The following is a 21,027-nucleotide window of genomic DNA, read 5'->3' as shown; positions in this document are numbered from 1 at the left end:
TATGGACATTATGAAGTTTTAGTAATGTCATTCGGGTTAACTAACGCTCCAGCCGCTTTTATGGATCTAATGAATAGAGTGTGCCGAAATATGCAAGATCAATTTGTCATAGTGTTTATCGATGACATTTTAGTATACTCTCATAGCGAGTCTGAACATGCGAACTATCTACGTCAGGTACTTGAGACGCTTCGAAAGGAAAGATTATACACTAAGTTTTCTAAATGTGCGTTTTGGCTCAGGGAAGTGCAGTTCTTAGGCCATGTAATCAACGAGGAAGGGATTTTGGTGGATCCCTCTAAAGTGGAAGCTGTGATGAAATGGGTACCCCCGAAGAATGTTAGTGAAATAAGAAGTTTCCTCGGTCTAGCGGGCTATTATCGGAGATTCATCCAAGATTTCTCCAAAATAGCCCTCCCTTTAACCAAGCTGACAAAGAAGGAAGAAGGGTTTGAATGGGGTGAAGATCAAAAAAAAGCCTTCCGGTTGTTAAAAGAGAAATTGTCAAGCTCTCCCGTATTAACCCTGCCAGAGGGAACGGAAGACTTAGTGGTTTACGCGGATGCATCTCATCAAGGGCTAGGATGTGTCTTGATGCAACGAGGCAAAGTTATTGCCTACGCGTTAAGACAACTGAAATAGCATGAAATCAATTATCCAACCCATGATTTAGAACTGGCGGCGGTAGTTTTTGCCTTAAAAATCTGGAGGCATTATTTGTATGGAACAAAGTGTACAATTTATTTAGATCACAAAAGCCTTAAATATTTTTTCGAGCAAAAAGATCTTAATATAAGGCAACGAAGGTGGCTAGAATTGATCGAGGATTATGATTGCGACATTCTTTACCATCTGGGTAAAGCCAATGTCGTGGCGGATGCATTAAGTCGGAAAGAATACCCACCGCCTATTCGGGTAAAGTCAATGAGAATGATAGTCACGCCAAACCTCCTCGAAACACTACGAAAAGCGCAAGATGGGTCCTTGAATGTTGGTGATCCGCAAGGTGAAAGGACGAAAGGGTTCGAAAATAAACTTGAAGTAAACGCGAGCGGGTTAAAAACAAGGTATGGGCGGGTTTGGATACCACGACATTGTGAAGCAAAGACCTTATTATTGGAAGAAGCACACAAGTATCGTTACTCGGTTCATCCGGGAGCCACAAAAATGTACCGGGATTTGAAAGAAAATTATTGTTGGCCGGGAATGAAACGCGAGATTGTTAAGTACGTATCTAAATGCTTGACATGTTCTCAAGTAAAGGCGGAACATCAAAAACCATATGGGAAATAACAACCCTTAGAAATCCCGGTATGGAAATGGGAAAATGTAACCATGGATCTTGTAACCAAACTTCCGAAAACAAAGAAAGGGCATGACGCAATATGGGTCGTTGTCGCCCGCCTTACCAAAAGCGCCCATTTCCTACCCATTCGGGAGACTTATTCCTTGGAAAGGTTAGCAGAAATTTATGTGAATGAGATCGTTTCTCACCACGGTGTACCAGTGTCTATTGTGTCAGACCGGGATACGTGATTTACCTCCCGTTACTGGCGGAAATTTCATGAAGGAATGGGTACCCAATTGCATGTGAGTACCGCATACCACCCACAAACGGATGGTCAATCCGAACGAACCATTCAGACTCTCTTAGACATGTTGAGAGCGTGCGTTATGGATTTCGGGGGAAATTGGGATGAACATTTGCCATTAGTGGAGTTCTCGTATAATAACAGCTGCCAAAGTAGCATACAAATGGCGCCATATGAAATGCTATATGGGAGAAGGTGTAGAACCCCTGTTTGTTGGGGAGAAGTGGGACAAAGGGAACTCGCGCCTAAAGATGTAGTAGCTATAACTAATGAAAAGATCGACATTGTGCGGGCTCGAATAAAAGCAGCGCAAGACCGACAAAAGTCATATGCTGATAAAAGAAGATGCCCTATTGAGTTCCAAGTAGGGGATCGAGTGTTCTTGAAGGTGTCCCCATGGAAAGGCATAATTAGATTTCGTAAGCGAGGAAAGTTGGGTCCCCGGTACATCGGACCATTTAAAATCTTAGCTCGTATTGGAAAGGTAGCCTACCGGTTGGAATTACCCTCATCATTAGAAGGGATTCACAACACCTTTCATGTTTCACAATTGTGAAAATGTTTAACGGATGAAACGACCCATGTACCCCTCGAAGACATTGAAGTAGACGAGAAAATGAATTACATAGAAAGACCGGTACCTATAAAGGATTCCAAGGTGAAGTGTCACACCCTGGCTTTGCGGAAGCGTGGCTGATTTGGTGTGACTTCTTAATACCATAGCTTAATCATAACAAAGCTATATGATGAATAAACCATGCAAGATCATCCATTGATTTAAGTTCCAAAATAAAAGTACCACAACATTGTTTTTAAAGTACTGACACATGCAACGGAAGTTACAACCTAATAACATAAAAACATTGTTAAAACCACAAACATAAGCAGACGTAGTTTAAAAGCGGTGGCTCGTCCAGGCAAGAACCACGACCCCTAAACTTGGATGACCTTATTTCTTTTACGCAGCGTGAAAACGTATCATACCATGCCAGATCCTTAATTACCTGAAATACATGTAAGTTGGAAAAATCAACAAAAATTGTTGAGCAAGTTCATGTGTAGTGAGTAAGTAAACCTTTGTTAATATAAAATCCTGGTATGTTGCAAATAAGGAAAAAGAGATCACCAATGGTTTGCAAGGCCATCGATATGTGTGAAGTGTAAGTAGGAAGACTCAAACCTAGCAGATTTCGCGATGGGTACACAGTCACCACCTGGTCCATTAGGCGGGCTCAGGGGTTGGGCTCGCTACACCCAGATAGATCTACCGCTACTGTCCCTCGGTCCTACCCTGAGGATTAATGGCCTCAAATTGCGCCTACCCACTCACATGATCTAAGTAGTAACCCTCCTTACGCTAACCATACCATGTAAAAAGTACTCGTAATCATAGTAACATGTATTTCACCCCCGCAGTTTAGAAAACTGATAACAGTTAAGAGAAAAGGGGGACATGAACTCACAGTGGTGCGTCTCTACCAAGTATATCTTCTGATCAAGCAGCTGTGCGACGACCTACACGTACTAACTCTATTAGACGGACGGCCGTGCCTTAGCTTCATGGTTTAAGTTTTTGGGAAATAGTTAGACAACTATTTCGTGTTTACATTTAGTAATTACTTGGTAATTATTTTCCTTCCCAAGGATGGGGGATTTAATACATGTGCGTTTGTGAAATTCGAAATATATTACTTAGTCTCACTTAAAATATATTTTATTCCTAACTCCAAAATATAAGTATTTTTCTCAAAAATATTATATTTTTATTTCACAAAATTTTCCCAAAATAATACCTTGATAAAAATACACTTTCATAAATATTTTCTTAAAATGCGTAAGTTACGTTTTAACGATCGAGTGGTAATAATAATGACCGGTGTAACTTATATATTTATCGTAGAAGCGTTCGTATTATTTTGGAGTCGTTAACACGGTAGTATTATTTTTACCCTAAAAATAATATTAGTATCTTCACAAAATAATCATAAACACATAACAAGTGTCGTTATGAAAAACATATACTAAATATATATATTTACCAAGTTTTATTTTTGTGAAATCCCACCTCCGATATTTTGTAAATAAAGACGTGGCGAAACTTATATGTGAAAACAAGTTAAAAACGCATTTCTAACACTTGTAGTGAAAATATTTCTAAGTGTTAGGTTTTTGGAAAAATTTCGCCAGAGTTTCCCCTGTAACTGGAGGTGGCCACGCTTTCAAGCGTATCATTTTCTTTTATAATTCAAATCAACAACTTTCTCATTTAACCAAAACAATATCCAAAGCATCAAACTAGTAAATAAATATGTAAATCGCATAAATTTCATGAACTTGCGTTTTATCCAAGAATATAAAGTAAATCCCATTACTTTTAGTGGATCTTTATATAAATCAATCCGGTTTCATAAAAACCTCGCTTTTAAAGAAATTCCATCTTTACAACTTCTTGTCAACTTTTACAAAAATAGTTATTTTGTCGAAACTTTGTGTTACACAAGTGTTTACACACTTGTGTGTTTAAAAATCACCCTTGTTAGTGTAAGATCCGGTTTTAGAAAATAAAATTTCTTTGACACTCGGTCCTTTGAAAATACCGCTTGTAGATCCGTAGATCTACTAGTTTTAAACACTCTTTCATAAGTAAAATCGTTTTTACACAAGTTCAAGTTTCTTGCGTGGTAGAGTTTCATCACTTAACCCTTGTACACTTAGACAAGCTCTACGTCATGATCCATGATCATGACCAATCCGGGTTAAACGATGATCCGAGCTACCACAACATAGATCGGCCTCAAATAACTACACAAAACCAATACTACAAGATTTACACATCATTCAAGCTTTTAACCATCATTACTTGCATTTTTAGTAGACTTTTATACTTCATCTTGTAAGATTGCGAGTTTTAACCGTTATATATCATTTTAACCATCTTAAAATAGTTCGAGAAGGTGATTCAAGCAACTTACTACTAGCTCGAGGCTAGGGAAGAATCTAGATGCAAAATGAGTGGATAAAAGCAATAAGGTGAGGTCCTGCGCCTTCCGAATGCACCAAGCCTCCTCGTATACGATCCTTAACACTTGAATGATCTTGGAATGGCTTGAACAAAACTCGAAAATTTGATGGGTGGTGAAGGGGGTTCAGCCGAGAGTTATTTAGAGAGAGAGAGAGAGTTGTTTTGTTGAGTTTGAGAGTGGAAAGAATGATAGTCCAAGTCTTGATCTTATAGGCTAATCATATGTTTATTATCCAAGGGTTTAAGTGCTAGCTTGATATGGAACATGGAGATTAAAATAATCAAGTGAAGGACAATGTGTGTCCCCCCTCTTGGGGACGGTTTGGTTAGGGGGGGGGGTAGCTAGTTCAAATCCAACCATTTGTTAGATATTAGTTAGGTTAAGTTATGTTAGTTTAGGGATTAACCCGGTTACTAGTGCGTTGTGCATTACAGTGGGTGTTAGGGCATTCAGGGACCCTAACTGGCTCAGAAAAAAAAAATAATGTTAATGGCAATATTTTTGTGTTCCGGGTAAAGTCCGGTTGTTCGGTTGGATAGTAATCCATTAAAGCGCTTAACAAAGCTTTAAAGTGTCATTATTATCAATTTTAGTGACACAACTTACTCCTGACACTTTGGAAAGTGTCTAGTAATATCTTTCTCATGTTTTGGCACTTTATTAGTTAGCCAAAAGCTGAATTGTTAATTAAAGTGCTGAATTTTGTACTTAGAGTTCGTTTTAGGCACATCCTGTCACTGTAACTTATTCCTAGAGACGCAGTTCTACCACCCTTGTATCTCTACACTCTCTACTAGTGTAGTCAAATATTTCTGGCTCATACAGGCCTTAGAGGCAGTATCTGCCTGGTGCTAGTTATGACAACACGTTCAATAGGTTATCCGTTCACTGTGCTACTGTGCTTTTGGTGCATCAAGGTTGTCACTAAGGTGCTGTAAGGAAAACATGGAGTGACAGCAAGTAAATTATGATGTAAATAAGTATATGTATCAGCATTCAAGTAGCAGTTTATCCATAACTTCAAGCAAGCACAGTAATTAAGCAATAATCAATTATTAATTAAGTCGTACGGAACCTGGTTTAGTGAGGGTTGTCACATGAAGACTCTTCACAACAAGGAAGTCAAGCAAGTATTAGTCCAATGGCAACATAGAAAGGGGTCGGATCTTACTTGGGAATCGGAGGATGAAATGAGAAGGTTCTACCCGTCTTTATTCGGTACGTAAGACAGGTTTCGGGGACGAAACCATCTCTAAGGGGGGTAGACTTGTAACGCCCCGAAATTTTATTATTATATGTTTTGATATAATATACATGTATGAAGTCTTAGGATTAAATGGTAACCTTAGACTTTTAATAATAGCATGTTATTTACCATGTTAGTAAAACTAACTAAGTAGTATAAACAAAGTTTACTATGAGAAAAAGAAATCTAAATAAAGGATGGGTAATTAGTTGATAAGTAGCTAAACATAAGGGGCTGAATGTGAAAGTTAGTAAATGAGAATGTTATAACAAAAAATTGAGCTAGTTAGTGGGGTGTGTATGTGTGTGTGTCGAGATTGAGGGCAAGAAGAACAACACCCACCTCTTCACCATCAACTAGAAATTCAGCCAATTGTAGGTGAATGAGAATCAAAATCTTGTGCATGTGATGAGATTCATAACCATCTAAGAATTCTCTACATAAGGTATGTTGAATTTTATGATTTAATGATCATGTATGAAATGGGTTTTTAGTAAAACTCGAAATTCATGTGAAATTAGTATGAACATGTGTTAGAAATTCCATATAGAGCTTGAATTATGCTTGAATTTGACCTAATTGATAGTTAAAAGTAAAAACCCACTTAGAATTGGATGGTGGTGATTTGTAACATGAAGTTGTGATGTAGATTAGCATAAATGATGTTACATGATGATGTTCTTAATAAGATGTCACTATTGAAATCGAATTAGGATGAAGGTTGTATGAGATTTTGATTAAAATTGATGTTCTTAATGTTATTGGTATGAACTATCTATGTTATGCATATAATACTAGTACATTATGCTTAACTAGTAGTACGCACACCAAGTGTTTGTTAAAATGCTTGAATAAGGTGAACAAATGATTTTACAAAGTTAAATGGTTAGAATTGAGAATTGTTGTGTTTTAATGTAAATAAGTTGATAACGAAATGAAAAAGAATGACATAAGCCTAAAGTATGCGATTCTTGGATTATAGGGATCAAAGAAGAAAGTTCAAGTCGCTCCGGATCGCAAACGAACAACGACAAAGGTAAGTTCCCTTGCTTACGAAACGTTATTAGTATGCATTAGTATAAATGATATCTTTTTACGTGTTGAGACCGTATACCTGTAATGAGTTAGTTAAGGACGAAGTATGATAAGAAAATGGTTTGAATGAGTTGAAGTGATAATGTATCAAGTTAAGAAATTCATGTTTGGAAGAAGGTTTAAATGTTTTCTTGAAGTTCAACTAGTAATTTGATGTCGAATAAATTTATGAATTTAATTGTCTAACGGATTGGTTGTATGTAGGTAAAGCAACTTGTTAACGGCGTTACTTGGATCGAACACACTCATGATGCACGCTTCCGCGAAGATCCTAGTTTTGGTTTAAACTTTTGTTAAGTGATGTCTTTTATTAAAAACGGGTCTTTTGTAAGTATCTTAACCCGGTAGTCATTAGATGTTACACTAGTAGTTCAAGACTATGTTATTGGTTTTGAAACGTTTGGGTTGAAAACTCCTTTTTGTAATCACTATGTTAGTTACTATGAAGTTAAATGTAAAATTTTACTTATGAATTATTCGACCCGTTTGCTATTTTGTCAAATGAATGCTTGTTAGTTTCTTTTAAAAAGTTTAGACCTTACAAATGAAGTGAAATACCCAAGTCTATTTATAGTAAGTTTGGATTACAAGATCATTCCAAGTGTTATGAGGATCAATCTTGGCCATACACTTGTGGAACATGGTTTCTAATACAGTGGGAATCCAAAAACCAGCCTAAGGTATTGAGAAAATTGCTTAAAAGACCTTGAATTTCAATCTGGTTGCTGAAACTGTTTTGATGAAAAAGTGCATCTCAGGCGACACGCGGGAGGTGACAGTGATTCTGTCGCGACACTCTTGGTAGGTCAGGCTGAAAGTTTTCAGTTTTGGCAGTTTTGGTCCCTGCATGCTAAAAACTTGGGTTTTGACACGTTTAAGCCCCGTTAACCCCATTTTAAGGCTCTAAATGAAGTTAAAGTATAGGGAACATGAAATATGCTTGAAAACATCTTGGATGTCGGTTCGTTTGGTCGTACGGTTGCGTTATTCGGTTAATTACGATGAAAACTCGAACCGACCCGAAAACGATCCGAATTGCGCGACGAATGGTATTTTTGAATTTCAATCACTAAAATAAAATATTTTAATGATTACAAAAATTTTTGGATGTCTGGATATGTTCAGAACGTGAGATATGCGCGTAAATGCAAACTTATGCACTTTTTGACGCTTTTAGTCCCTCTTGATCAAATAAGTTTATTTTCGCATACCGAACCCCTCAAAGCCTATTTCTAAGCTATGTAAAGGATATTTAGGGTATGTTTAGCTTATGATCATATTCCAGAATGTTCGTTACTATACGAATCGGCATACTTTCGCAGTTTGTCGCAATTAGTCCCTGCGATCGAATAAACTTGTTTTCGACACACCAAACCTTCCAAAACTTATTTCTAAGTTATGTAAAGGTTATTTAAGGTATGTTAAGCCTATGTCACTGTTCCGGAGTGTTTGTCGCATTAAACTGATTATGTTTACGTATCAGTTTGCGTATAACTTTCCAGAAAGTGATTTAAAGCTTGAAATCGAACAAGAATTGACATGTGCAAATGATACACGTATTTATACAAATCCCAAGAATGAAGCACAGGATTTCATTGGTTTTGTATTTGTATGATGGTCGTAGGGGCACAGATTTCACAGTATGGAATTCCTGGCCAGAACTCGGACCCAAACCCGACGCGGGTATAGCTAACACCCGAAAATTAAAAACCTGGTCGTACCCGAACCCGGTTCCATAGCCGGAAACGGGTATTCGAAAAAACCCGATTTGTGCACCTCTACCCCCCCCCCTATTTTTTAGGAATAGCAGATTTTACTAATCTCAACTATTAGCCGTTAACCGACAGCGGTCCAAACTTAAAAAAAATTAATTAGTCATAAAGAGTATCATCAAAATTTATCTTACACGTTTTGAAATTTATCCTACACATATTAAAAGTTATCCTACACTGCTCGTAATTATCATGCACTTTAAATTATTTTTTTCCTTATTTGAAATTTTTTTTAAATAAGGTACAAATTTATTGTAGTTAGCTATTAAAAAGGAAGGCAATCAATTAATGATCTATCTAAGTTTACCAATATACCCTTACACTAATATTAAATACAAAAGATAAATGAAGTAAAATAAAGCATTCTTATTAGTTGAAATTTCTTCTTACAAATTTTTTTTTCTCATTTGAACCCTCCACTATATATATATAAAGTATATCGTACAAGAGGTCTTAACGTACGATGCATATGCGATGGTAAATCGCACGTTATGTTTAAAAAAAATAAAACAAAATCGCATGTACAGTATATAGGGGAAATCGCATGTTGTTCAATAATAACAAGGTCGCATGTTGATAATGATACCAAAATCGCATGGTTGATAGTTGAAATCACATGTTGTTCAGTAAAACCCAAATCGTATGGTGTTTAATAATACCAAAATCGCATGTTGATAATGTCTCGCGTACGCGTCGTATGTTAAGGCCTCTTGTACGTTAACCGGCTTCTCTCTCTCTCTCTCTCTCTATATATATATATATATAGGGCATGGATGTATAGAAAACTTACTTGTACTAAGAAAACCTAGGAAACCCAATCTATGACCATTGATCAAGATCATCCAATGGCTCATAAAATTTGAAACCTTTTTGAATTAAATTAAATAGAGTGATAAAGTCAATAAAGGTAGCTCAAGGGCATATGGGTAAAATTACCTATGATATTATTACATTTGATTAGACATGCATGTCTGCATGATATGATATGAAGAGAAAGAGGCGCGCGTTCCTATAAGGAATACCCAACTCATTTCAAAACTGTCATCCAACCCTTTCACTCTTTCTCTCTCAAACCTTCCATCTACCCCTAAAACCCACCGCCGGAGAAGAAAGAAACCGGAGAGGAAAGAACCCGGAGAAGAGAGAAGCCGGAGAAGAAAGAAGCCGGATAAGAACTATCAGCGGAGAAGGTGCCGGAGAAGAAGGTGCGGCTGCGAAGGTATGGCGGTGTATCGAAATCGCCGAAAAAAGGTGCGGAAACCCATCGGAGAAGAATAGATATGAGATCTTCCTTTCAGTTGTTATCGTCCGGTAAACGTCGCCGGAAATGGAAGAAAGAAAGAACGCGCAGAAGCAAGTAAGTTTGATTCGGTGTTTCATCTTCTTATGTTTTTTTAACGCCCGAAATATAGGTTTAACACATGTTATTTTTTGTTTTTTGAACGCCCGAAATGTTGGTTTTTCTGTTTTCTCTGTTCGATCAGTGTTATGGTACGATTGGGGTGGGGTTTTTGTTTTGAAAGTGTTAATGTTGGTCCGATTGGGGTGGGGTTTTTGTTTTGAAAGTGTTAATGTTAGTCTGATTGGGGTGGGTTTTTTTTTTTTTTTTTTGAAAGTGTTAATGTTGGTCCGATCAGTGATGATTTTGAGTCGAAGTTGTCTTCTGTTATTGTTTTGAATGCCACTAGGAAGTGTCTCGAGTTATTTTCAGTATGGGACTGGAGTGTCCGATTTTTTGTTTTAGTGGTTAGGCCATGTATGGGATTGATTTGGGATTGATTTGAAACAATAATTTGGTGGTTCGGCCGTGTATGTGTAGGTTAAAGTTATGTGGCGGGAAGAGCGGCGAGTTCAAGAGTACGCCGGAAGCGGGTCTGGCAAACCAACAAACAATAGGTAAAGCCACTGCTTAAAAGAATGAATATTTATTAGGTTCTGATTTTTTTTCGAAGCTACAGATATTGACGATTGGGACTCAGACACACCAATCGCAGAAATACAAAAAAGGAGATTGGGTTTGTTCTTTTTATATTTACTTTTGTTTACGTAGGTAGTAAGTTCGGTTGATTAAAACACTTCATAAATTTTTTTATAGGAGCGGTTCGTATTGATGTCAGCAGCGCTACTCCGCCGACTATGGGGCGAAATGGTACGTATGTTATATTTTGTATATATGATAAGCTAGGGGACTGTAACGTGTGTAACGGTTGTTGTTGTTATTCATTTGCTTAGGCAAACATCCAATTGTAGTGGGGAGCAGAAGTGAACAAAGTCAAAAGCATACAGGTATGAAAAATTTTATCAAAATTAGGTAACATGTGTTTAACCTATCTTGTTTTTGTAGAAAAAAAAATTAGGTAAACCTGTCTTATTAGGGTTTGATGTGTTAAACATCTGTAAAGATATTATCGGAACATGTGTTATTTTTATCAAACTAGGTAACAGGTGTTTAAACTTATCTTATATTTTTATGAAAAACATATTAGGGTAACATATGTTACAGCTGCCTTGTGTCTTGTCAAAAACAAATGAGATAAACCTATAAGATTAGGCTATAAGTGTAAGGGCTCAAAAGCATATAAATATATTTGCGTAACATGTGTTAAACCTGTCTGATATTAGGGTACAAGTCAACAGACTCAAAAGCATATTAGCGTAACATATTAGTGTAACATGTGTTAAACCTGTCTCAAATTTATAAAATGATGTACCATGTATTAAACCTCTCTTATTACCATGTGTTAAACGTCTCCTATTAGGCAAACATGTTAGTGTAACATGTGTTACACCTGTTTTACTTTTGTCAAATAATGTAACATGTGTTAAGCTCTCATATTTTTTCCAAGTTATCTAACAAGTGTTAAACTTGTTTTGTTTTTATAAAAATAGGTAACATATGTTAAACCTGGCTTTATTTTATCAAAAACATATTAGGTAACCTGTTTTATTTTTATGAAATTAAGTAACATGTGTTAAACCTGTTTTATTTGCAGCTACAAAGAGAGTAACAAGATCGCAAACTGTTAAGATACCGAAAAAGCGAAAGAAAGTAGACGAAGAAACCGACGATGAATGGGATGAAGAAAGAGAAGAAGCTGAAGCGGAGGTCGAGGGTAGGTTGAGGAAAAAGTCGAAGCGTGATAATTGGCCAGGGCTTAGAACGAGATCATCGCCAATCCAACTGGCCCGATGCATTAACGTTCTGTCTTTCGAACAAAGAACTGCAGTAAAACAAATGGAATTTGGTCGACTTTTAAAGTTTAAAGTGGATGGCATGCCGGCAAAGTTGGCAAATTATGTGGTTGAAAGATTTAATCCTTCAACAATGGAGATTAATTTGCCGTGTGGGGATATCAAGGTAAATGTTAAAGCAATACATAAGTTGTTGGGCATACCTCGTAGCGGTATCAACTTAAGCTCTCTGCCTAAGCTTGCTGAGATGGATGAGGCTATTCGAGGATGGAAAAATCGGTTCACGGGAAGATATGTTTCGCCAACAAGAATGGTTGATATGATTGAGTCATCGGATGAAGGGGATAGTTTTAATTTCAGAATGGACTTCCTAATGTGTTTTGTGACAGTCATGATTGACTGCCACAAATAGGGCTGCCTTCGTCCGTGGATATTAGATCAAGGGGCTGCGTGAACCATTTGAAGTTGGGTTTAGTACAAATGGTAGCCGGAAAATGAAGGAGGTGAGAAAGTTACGGACGAAGTATGCCACTCATATTCTGTTGTCGCCCTCTAATACTATGAAAGGCAAGATAGAAGCCGCCTCATTTATTGGGGGACGCTGAGTGTTAGTGTGGTCTTTTTACCAAGTGGGTTTTGGGGAACATCTATGGTGGTTTTTGTAGTTATCTTGGGTTCCACAACTTTTGTTTATAACAAGTCAACTGGATAGTGATATATGCGTGGTGGTTTTTGTAACTATCCTAGTCACCACGAATTTTGTTTATTTTAAGTTATGGCCATAACCCAGATACAATATGACCATTCTGGTCTGCTCTTAATATGTTGTAACTATCGTAGTCACCATGAATTTTGTATATTTAAACAGTTATTAGTTAACCTGTGTTATTAGTTGACATGTTTTATTCAGTTAACATGTGTTATTAGTTAACATGTTTTATTCATTACCAATTGTAAGAAAAAGTAGTAGACGAGCATTGGGTGGTGAACATACTGTTTCAATTGTAACCTGTGATATAGGGAAAACAAGTGTAACGTGTGTTACACAAGATGAAGTAGAAAACAAGGTACGTACCTTTACTGTTACTTGAAAACAAAAACCAAATGTAACATGTGTTACACATCTTACGGAAGTATATGCATTAAGCTCATCAGGTTCATATGGAAAGCGACCGGGGCTAGCTGGCCCCTCCGTCGAATTCGAGTACATGGTGGAACATGTAAGTAATATGTGTTATATACGATGTAGCGAATAAAAACAAGGCACATATATAGGGAATAACATACAAATACATGTAACACGAGTATATGCATCACAGAGGCATATGCATGTTACATGTGTGTATGAAACACACTTGGTATATATAAAACACTTGGTATATGTAACGTGTATACATCCAAACATGCTAGTACATGTGATTTGTAACATACGTTACAAAAGTATATACAACACATCGGAATCATTGACATCTAATATAATTGAAGTAATCGCATAAAAGTAGTGTGTAACACAAGTAATACATGATGGTTTGATTGGTTAGCGAATTGGTTACAGGGGTGCACCCTTTTAAAAAAAACAAAAATAGGTCGTTAAACATAAAAAGTGGTAAGGTAACATATAAAAGGGTACCATACACAAGAATATACACAACTAGTAAACACAAGTTAAGGGCAACCATGCCATTGTCAAATTACAACCAAAATACATGTTGAAACACGAGCGGGATATTGTTTATGTTTCACATGAAACGTACATACATTAAACTAAGTAACGAAGAACATACTAAGCTTCACCAATCAAGTTGCAAAAAGTAGCTTACCTAAACAAAAACAACCATTGGATAATGCGTGTTACACACGTAACAGTTTTACTGTTGCATCGAGGTGCAAAGTCCAAAATACTGTTACACGTACATAACACGTGTCAAAAGTTGGTGTCTGGTCAGCGATTGTCGTCAGCTAGCATATATAACTAAAGGGCAGATGAAGACCCCATGTCATTCAGGTTGGGAGGCTGATTGATGCTATCGGGATCGGTGAATTTTTTGCAATTACGGGAATCATGGCCAGTGACGTACTTCATGCAGGTTCGGCACAGTCGAGCAGCCTTTGGGGGTTTTGGAGCTGGCTGGTTGCTGCTACCAGTAATGCGACGGTGTTTACCACATCCTTTATTACGCGCCACATCAGGGTTATTCACCACAACCTCGTTCTCTCTTGGATGCCCAATCAGTTCTTCTAAGACATCCTCACTTGCCACTTGGGCTGGCATCTGGATAGATCCCTTTGTTAAAAAATTCATTTTGATGAGTTTTAGCTGTTCAAGCAAGGATGAAAGTGAATCAACATCGTTTCGAACAACATCCACACAGTCGGAGACCACGTCAATAATCTCAGATCGCATAACGTCCTGTGGTTGCGTGTCTACACCATAACGACTCTAGACGGAAAACACTCTCTTTGGCAATATATCACGCTGCCACCTATCAGATATGTATTGGGCTGGGATCGTATCAACATGTTGTAAGCGATACACACAAAAGACGTGGCGACATAGGTAGCCCATGCGAGTGAAACCACGGCATGAACAATCTGCTGTCCTATCAACGTTATTAAACTTGACCTGCATATTATAAAGCTAAACCAATATTAGGCACTGTAACGCTACGGTGTAAAAAAATATTATATGTAACATGTGTTAGGTAGCCTATTGTAAAAAAAAATAACCGTGAAAACGTTGTCTTCATGTGTGACAGAAAAAACCATTGTGCCGTCTTCGGCCGCTTGGTTTGAGATGTAGCAGTAAAACTTTCCCTTGAGGATTTCCTTTCGAACAACGTGAAAAACAGAGTGAGTATAATAGCGAACGCATGTTCTTCAATGGGTAGATTGCTTTTGCCATGGAAAACAATGGAAGAAGATTTGAAATGAGCAACTCTTTGGCGGTAACGTTGTGCGTCAATTCGCGCGTCATAACATAGCAGCCATTGAACCAGAGTATTTGCGCTGGTAGAGTTAACTTTGAAAGCTGCATTTGAACTTTCGGAACGTGAAGTCGTCTTCATCAAACAGCACATAGGGATGTCCCTGAAGTATGCGGGTACCCAACGTTCCCTGATTTCGTACATCTAATTGAGCCATTGGTGGTCTTGTAGTCCAAATTTTTCCAGCAACGCTGCCCATCGCGATTCAAAGGTAGATGGCTTTATGTAAACATTCCAAACCAGTCGATGAATGCAAGCCCTCACATCAGTGTTTTGCAACAGGTCACCCGCAATTTGTTAACAATGTTAAAGGAAAAAAGAAACAAGTCGACAATAAGGTACTGAAAAAAAAATAACTTCGGAATAATAACTCAGTGCTTATCTTTGACCTTGGTTGGTAGCTTTTTCATAATATGCCACATGCAAAGCCTGTGACGAGATGTAGTAAAGACTTGTTGAATAGCCTGTTTCATCGACGGGTCCTGATCGCTTAAGATCAACCGGGGTTCAGTCCCATGTGCTTTCAGGAATGCTTGGAGTACCCATTTATAAGATTCAACAGTCTCATTTAAAAGCAACCCAGCACCAAAGGTCACACAATGCATGTGGTTGTCTACGCCAGTGAATGGTACAAAAATCATGTTGTACCTGGGGAAAAATAGGGTGGGTGGTTAGCACAAAATCATGTTACATGTCGGGGGTAACACATGTAACAAGTGTCAGAACTCAAAATAAAATGCATATTCTTATTCGCATCCTTAAACATTATCCAGATACATGTCATAATGCAAGTTGTTATTTGAAAAAGATAGACAATTTTAAGATGTGTAACACATGTTACAACTAACTATTGTTTTGAAGTAACGATGAAAAAAGATATCTTTGCTGTTACTTCAAAACAATAAGCAATTGTAACATGTGTTACACATATTAGGAAAGATTGTAATATAAGAGCTACATGGGTAACACATGTTACAACTGCCAATTGTTTTTAAGTAACAATGAATGAATCTTTTTTCACAACATTATGCAGATACATGTAAGAATGCCTATTGCTACTTCAAAACAATAGATAATTCCAACATCTTTAAAGGTGTCAAAGATGTAAAAAATGCAGATCTGTAACACATGTAACACATGTTACAAATGCTTATTGTTTTGAAGTAACAGAAAAGATATCTTTCTTCGCCACCATTTATCTTAATAGATAGATGTGAAACACATGTAATACGCCTAACATTTGTTAGGAGACATTGTAAGACAAGAGCTACATGTGTAACATATGTTACATCTGCCTAATATTTTGAAATAAGAATAAAGCAATCTTTTTAAAATGCCTATTGTTCTTCAAAACAATGGACAATTTTAACATGTGAAATAAGAATAAAGCAATCTTTTTAAAATGCCTATTGAAATAACAATGAATTTATCTTTTTTCCATAACCACTTAGAGTAAGGATTACATGTGTAACACATGTATAACTATCTGAAAATTAAAAAAAAAGGCAAATGTGTAACACATGTTACCAATTGTTTTGAAAGTAAAAGAAAAGGTTATAACGTAAGAGCTACATGTGTAACACATGTAACACATGTAAAACATGTTCTATATATTAGGTGTAATATATCTACTAACTTGTTTGTCTGGTAAGTAGCATCGAACGCTAACACATCCCCAAAAGCCTTGTAGTTTAGCTTGGAGATCTCATCAGCCCAAAACACAGCATTCAATTTCCCATCAGATACAACAAAGTCATAGTAGAAGTTTGGAAGACTTTCCCTTCGATCACGAAGGCGATCCAGAAAAAGTTGAGCATCTCGGTTACCTATAAAAATCCTCAACTTCTGGCTAAAGTTTTTAAAGTCTTCGGGAGTACCATGCACGTTGTGATGACCACCTTTAATACTTACAAGGCACCTGTGGGCCTTAACCGGACCAATACGATTGAGGCTCATTCGGTGAATAAATTGTTGCGTTGCAAATGGGAGTTTTCTTGATATTTTTGAAAGGTCTCGGTTGAATGGGTCAATAAGGGGGTGATTATGCACATCAATCCAGTTGTGTACAACAAAACGAGTAGGGTTTTGCGTGATGAGGACAAGAATCTGCGCCTTGCAATCAGTGTGTGTGAATGTACTTTTCCTGTTGGTCATCACCGAAGACTCACAGAGAGTGTCGAACGTCCTTTTCTGTTGCGGTTTAGAAGCTTTCGAGCACCTCAAGTATTTGTGCGTCGCATACCCATTCCAAACCTTTGTTTGCGCCTTTTTACATCGAAGCCAACTTGGTATCCGTATGCCTTATACATTGCAATAAGCTCCTCAAATGTGTCGTATGACTTTCCAAGAACGGGATGGAACTCCTTGTCAACAATAGGAGTCCAATATTTGGTTCCTTGTGGGGTCTGAGTTACAAAGTAGCGTGGAGTTCTTGTTCATCTGTGTATAAAATGTGTAAATTAAACAAAAACTGAATCTTTTTACAAAAAAAAAAAAAAAAAAAAAAAAAAAAAAAAAAAAACATAACGGCTACATATTTAAAACTGAGTAATTTTGAAAAATAACATAAAATGAATCTTTTTAGGAAAACCTTGTCATAAGGGCTATATTTTGTAACACCATCATGGATTTTTTTAATTTTCTGTAAGGTTTTAACACATGTTACATGTGTAATGTGTACGTGTTACGTTGACCAATGCATATGAGACTTGTAAACAATGGATATTTTTTTTTTAAAATACAAAGGTAAAAGTTACTTTTAGAGCAGTGCTAACACTTTTATGGGAGTGCTAACACATGTTACAATGTTACGAATGAATATTTTTCAAAAATATTTATGGTTTCATGCTGCCAAAAAGGTTGAAGATAACCTTCATGAACATCAGTTCCGGTTAGTGGGGATTTCCCTCTGTCGTTAGGTCGTGCGCGTAGCGGTGATTCCTCGTCATACTCATCACTCCACATATCTGAAAATCGAGTTTGCACCGGTAATTAGAAAAACAAGAATAAGATTTTTTCTTTAGAAAAAAAAAAGCTTTTAAATCCAAATGTTAAACCTTCTTCATTTGGTGAAAACATCTGAAACTGAGACTGTTGAAGTTCTACCTTTGGCTGCATGGTCTCATCTCTAATATGTCCAACACCTGATTATACAATAAATCACAAACTTGTATAGTAATGGGTTTCAAACACCAACAAAACAAAAAGAAAATACAAATTGGTTGCTTGGTTGTGCAAGATATTAAAAATGTGAAAAAGCTTCAAATAAGTTGAACAAAAGGATCCAAGCTTCAAATAAGTTGAACAAAAGGATCCAAGATAAAATCATCTAATCCGCAAACACATGTAAGTGCGAGGGTGTTCATGATTGACTCATAAAAAATGAAGAAAATGAACCAAAAAGAAGATGATCACCAAGAAAAGAAGATGATTGACTCCTAAAAAAAGAAGAACATGAATAAAAAAACATTATTGTCTACTAAAAAAAAGAGAACAGATTTTTCATTCATTCACATACCGGAAGAAACTGATGCCTGATGGAAGTACACCGCCGGTGATTGATCGCCAATGAAGTTGTTCCGGAATACACGGCTAGGGGAAGAAGCCTGAAAATCGGCCATGGAAGATGGGTGAAAGCAATAGAGTTAGGGTTTTGAAGAGAAAGGAATGGGGTATGAAGAAGAAAGAAAGAGATGGATTCTGTATGTAATTTTTGGTTTAAAAAAGGATGAGATGATGGGTAATAAATGAGTTGATGGGATGGGGAAGAGAGTGAAATGATAGCTTGATCAAATGACCAATGTGCCCTTTTAACATGTGTTTTAAAGAGATGATGTGGATCAATCTTGACCACACAATTAAGGTTTGCCAAGTTTTCTAGATTAAATGGGTTTTCCATAGATACTTACATTATATATATATATATATATAGAACGTCAAAGAATCTCACGTGTAAGCTTACCTTCCTCGGGGCTATGTCCAAGGTCGACTTTTCGACTGCCATGAGAATGTGCCCCCTATGCGCGGGAGCCGGATGGAATTCGTAAACCCTTGCCCTCGCCAGCTTCGAACCCAGGATTAAAACCCTGATTCGTCCCTTCACCCAAATGTTCCTTGAAAATGGGCCAAACAGGAATCAAACCTACGTCTCTACTAGGGAGGGCAGACCTTTTGAACACTCTACAAATATCTTAAAGTATAGTTGCTTATGTTTCACTCACCGTTATGTTACATTATATATCTCTTTAACAAGTGTTAAGTTTAAAGGTAAGATATTAAGTTGATATTAATTATCCTTATATTAAAAAACCAACGAAATGAACAGTAATAAATATTAAATATTAAAAAGAGAAATGAATTAACAGTAAAAAAATAGAAATGAATGAATAGTATCGGGTACTGGTACCGGTATCAAATTTACTAAACTGAGTGTATTTTCGGTATCCGTTTGGCACCGGTAATCATCGGGTTTTACCCTCAAATACCAGTGCCGTACCAGTACCGACCGTATCAAGCCGTACTGTACCAGTTATATTCGGTACCGGTACCCACTTTTGGGGATTTCGGTAACGGTATTTTCGGTACATTTGTTAAATCTGATACTTCTTTAAAAAACTTACAAATTTCAAGATGTTTGCTTTGTAGGTAAATTTATTTAAAAAACCAACATCTTGAAATTTTTAAGTTTTTTAAAGAAGTATCAGATTTAACAAATGTTGTTGGTGCATCTTGCAAACGAATAGATTTGATAAGAGAAAGTCAAAGAGAGAGATTGGAATTGAATCCAGAAGTTGAAACCGGGCGAGGAAAGAATCAAGAACTATCATTTGCAAGAGCCGGAGATACACGTTGGAGTTCTCATGAAAAAACACTTCTTCGTTTGCTTGCTTTATATCCTACTGTTATTGACGTGCTCGAATATATAGAAACTTTGGGATTTGATTGTGTTCACAAAAGTCAAGCAGATGGACTTCAAATATACATGAAATCTTTTAAATTCGTATATTATTTACACTTGATGAAACACATCTTGGGAGTTACTAACACATTGTGTGTTGCTCTTCAAAGAAAGGATCAAGATATATTGAATGCGGTTGGGATGGTTAAATCAACTAAAGAAGAATTACAAAGGTATAGGCTTGAAGGTTTTGACTCACTTTTGAAAGATGTCGCTTCCTTTTGTGACAAGTATGAGATTGAAATGGTAAACATGGAAGACGAGTATGTTGACCCGAAACATCGGAGAAGGAAAACTAACATCACCAATCGTCATCATTATGAGGTTAATAATTTCAACACGGTTCTCGATATGCAAATTCAAGAGCTTGGAAACCGTTTTAGTGAGGTAACCACTTTGTTGCTTACATGTATGAGTTCTTTGATCCCGTGTCGTAATTTTAGTGCCTTTAATATAACAAACTTGCTAAAGTTGGCCGATTTATATCCGTATGATTTTAACTTTGATGAAAAAGACAATCTTAAATATGAACTCGGACACTACATTGTTAATGTGAAAGAAGATGCGCGGTTTGCCAACATGAATGGAGTAAGTGACCTTGCCAAAAAGATGGTGGAAACAAGAAAACATATTGATTATCCGTTGGTCTATCGTTTAATAAAGTTATCACTAGTTTTACCGGTTGCAACGGCTAGTGTGGAAAGAAGTTTTTCTTCAATGAAGCATGTGAAGACGGAATTGCGCAATAGGATGGGTGATGGATACATGAATGATTCTTGCATTTGTTACATTGAAAAAGAGTTCTTTCAACAAGTTTCCATCGACGATGTAATGCAACGTTTTCAAAAGATGAAAACTCGTAGGGAGCAACTATAAGTAGTTATTTTTAATTAGTAAAGACTATCGAATTTATATTATGTGATTTTATTAATTTTTAATGAAGATGTTTGTCTTTATTATTGTATTTTTTTTAATTATATGATGAACTTTATCCGACCCGAACCATCGAACCGACCCAGAAATTTTTATGTCCGCTACTATGAAATTGAAACATCAAAAAATAGTGACATCATTGGAAAAAATTCCTGGATCCGCCACTGCATACCACCGTCCTCTGAGTCTCTACCCCATATTACGAGTCTGTGTTAGTCTTCCGACCACGATTT

At 36.8% G+C, this 21,027-nt stretch overlaps 1 protein-coding gene and 1 long non-coding RNA gene across 2 annotated transcripts; both read left to right on the top strand.

Annotated features, from left to right (window-relative positions):
- The first annotated feature begins 6,180 nt into the window (after positions 1-6,180).
- Positions 6,181-7,361, top strand: LOC110938509. The gene is made up of 3 exons (XR_002591446.1): positions 6,181-6,306; positions 6,844-6,897; positions 7,161-7,361. It is a non-coding gene; the product is annotated as an uncharacterized LOC110938509 (long non-coding RNA).
- An 11,168-nt stretch (positions 7,362-18,529) lies between these two features.
- LOC110942602 lies at positions 18,530-20,737 on the top strand. The gene is made up of 2 exons (XM_035983016.1): positions 18,530-18,605; positions 19,647-20,737. Exons 1-2 carry the CDS (start codon positions 18,530-18,532, stop codon positions 20,735-20,737), a joined length of 1,167 nt encoding a protein of 388 aa, XP_035838909.1.
- The last annotated feature ends 290 nt before the right edge of the window (positions 20,738-21,027 follow it).

The sequence above is a fragment of the Helianthus annuus genome, chromosome 14, assembly GCF_002127325.2.
Source record: "Helianthus annuus cultivar XRQ/B chromosome 14, HanXRQr2.0-SUNRISE, whole genome shotgun sequence".
In the NCBI taxonomy this organism is placed as follows: Eukaryota; Viridiplantae; Streptophyta; class Magnoliopsida; order Asterales; family Asteraceae; genus Helianthus; species Helianthus annuus.
Note: the sequence above shows the minus strand (reverse complement) of the source record. Positions and strands in the feature narration are given on the sequence as shown.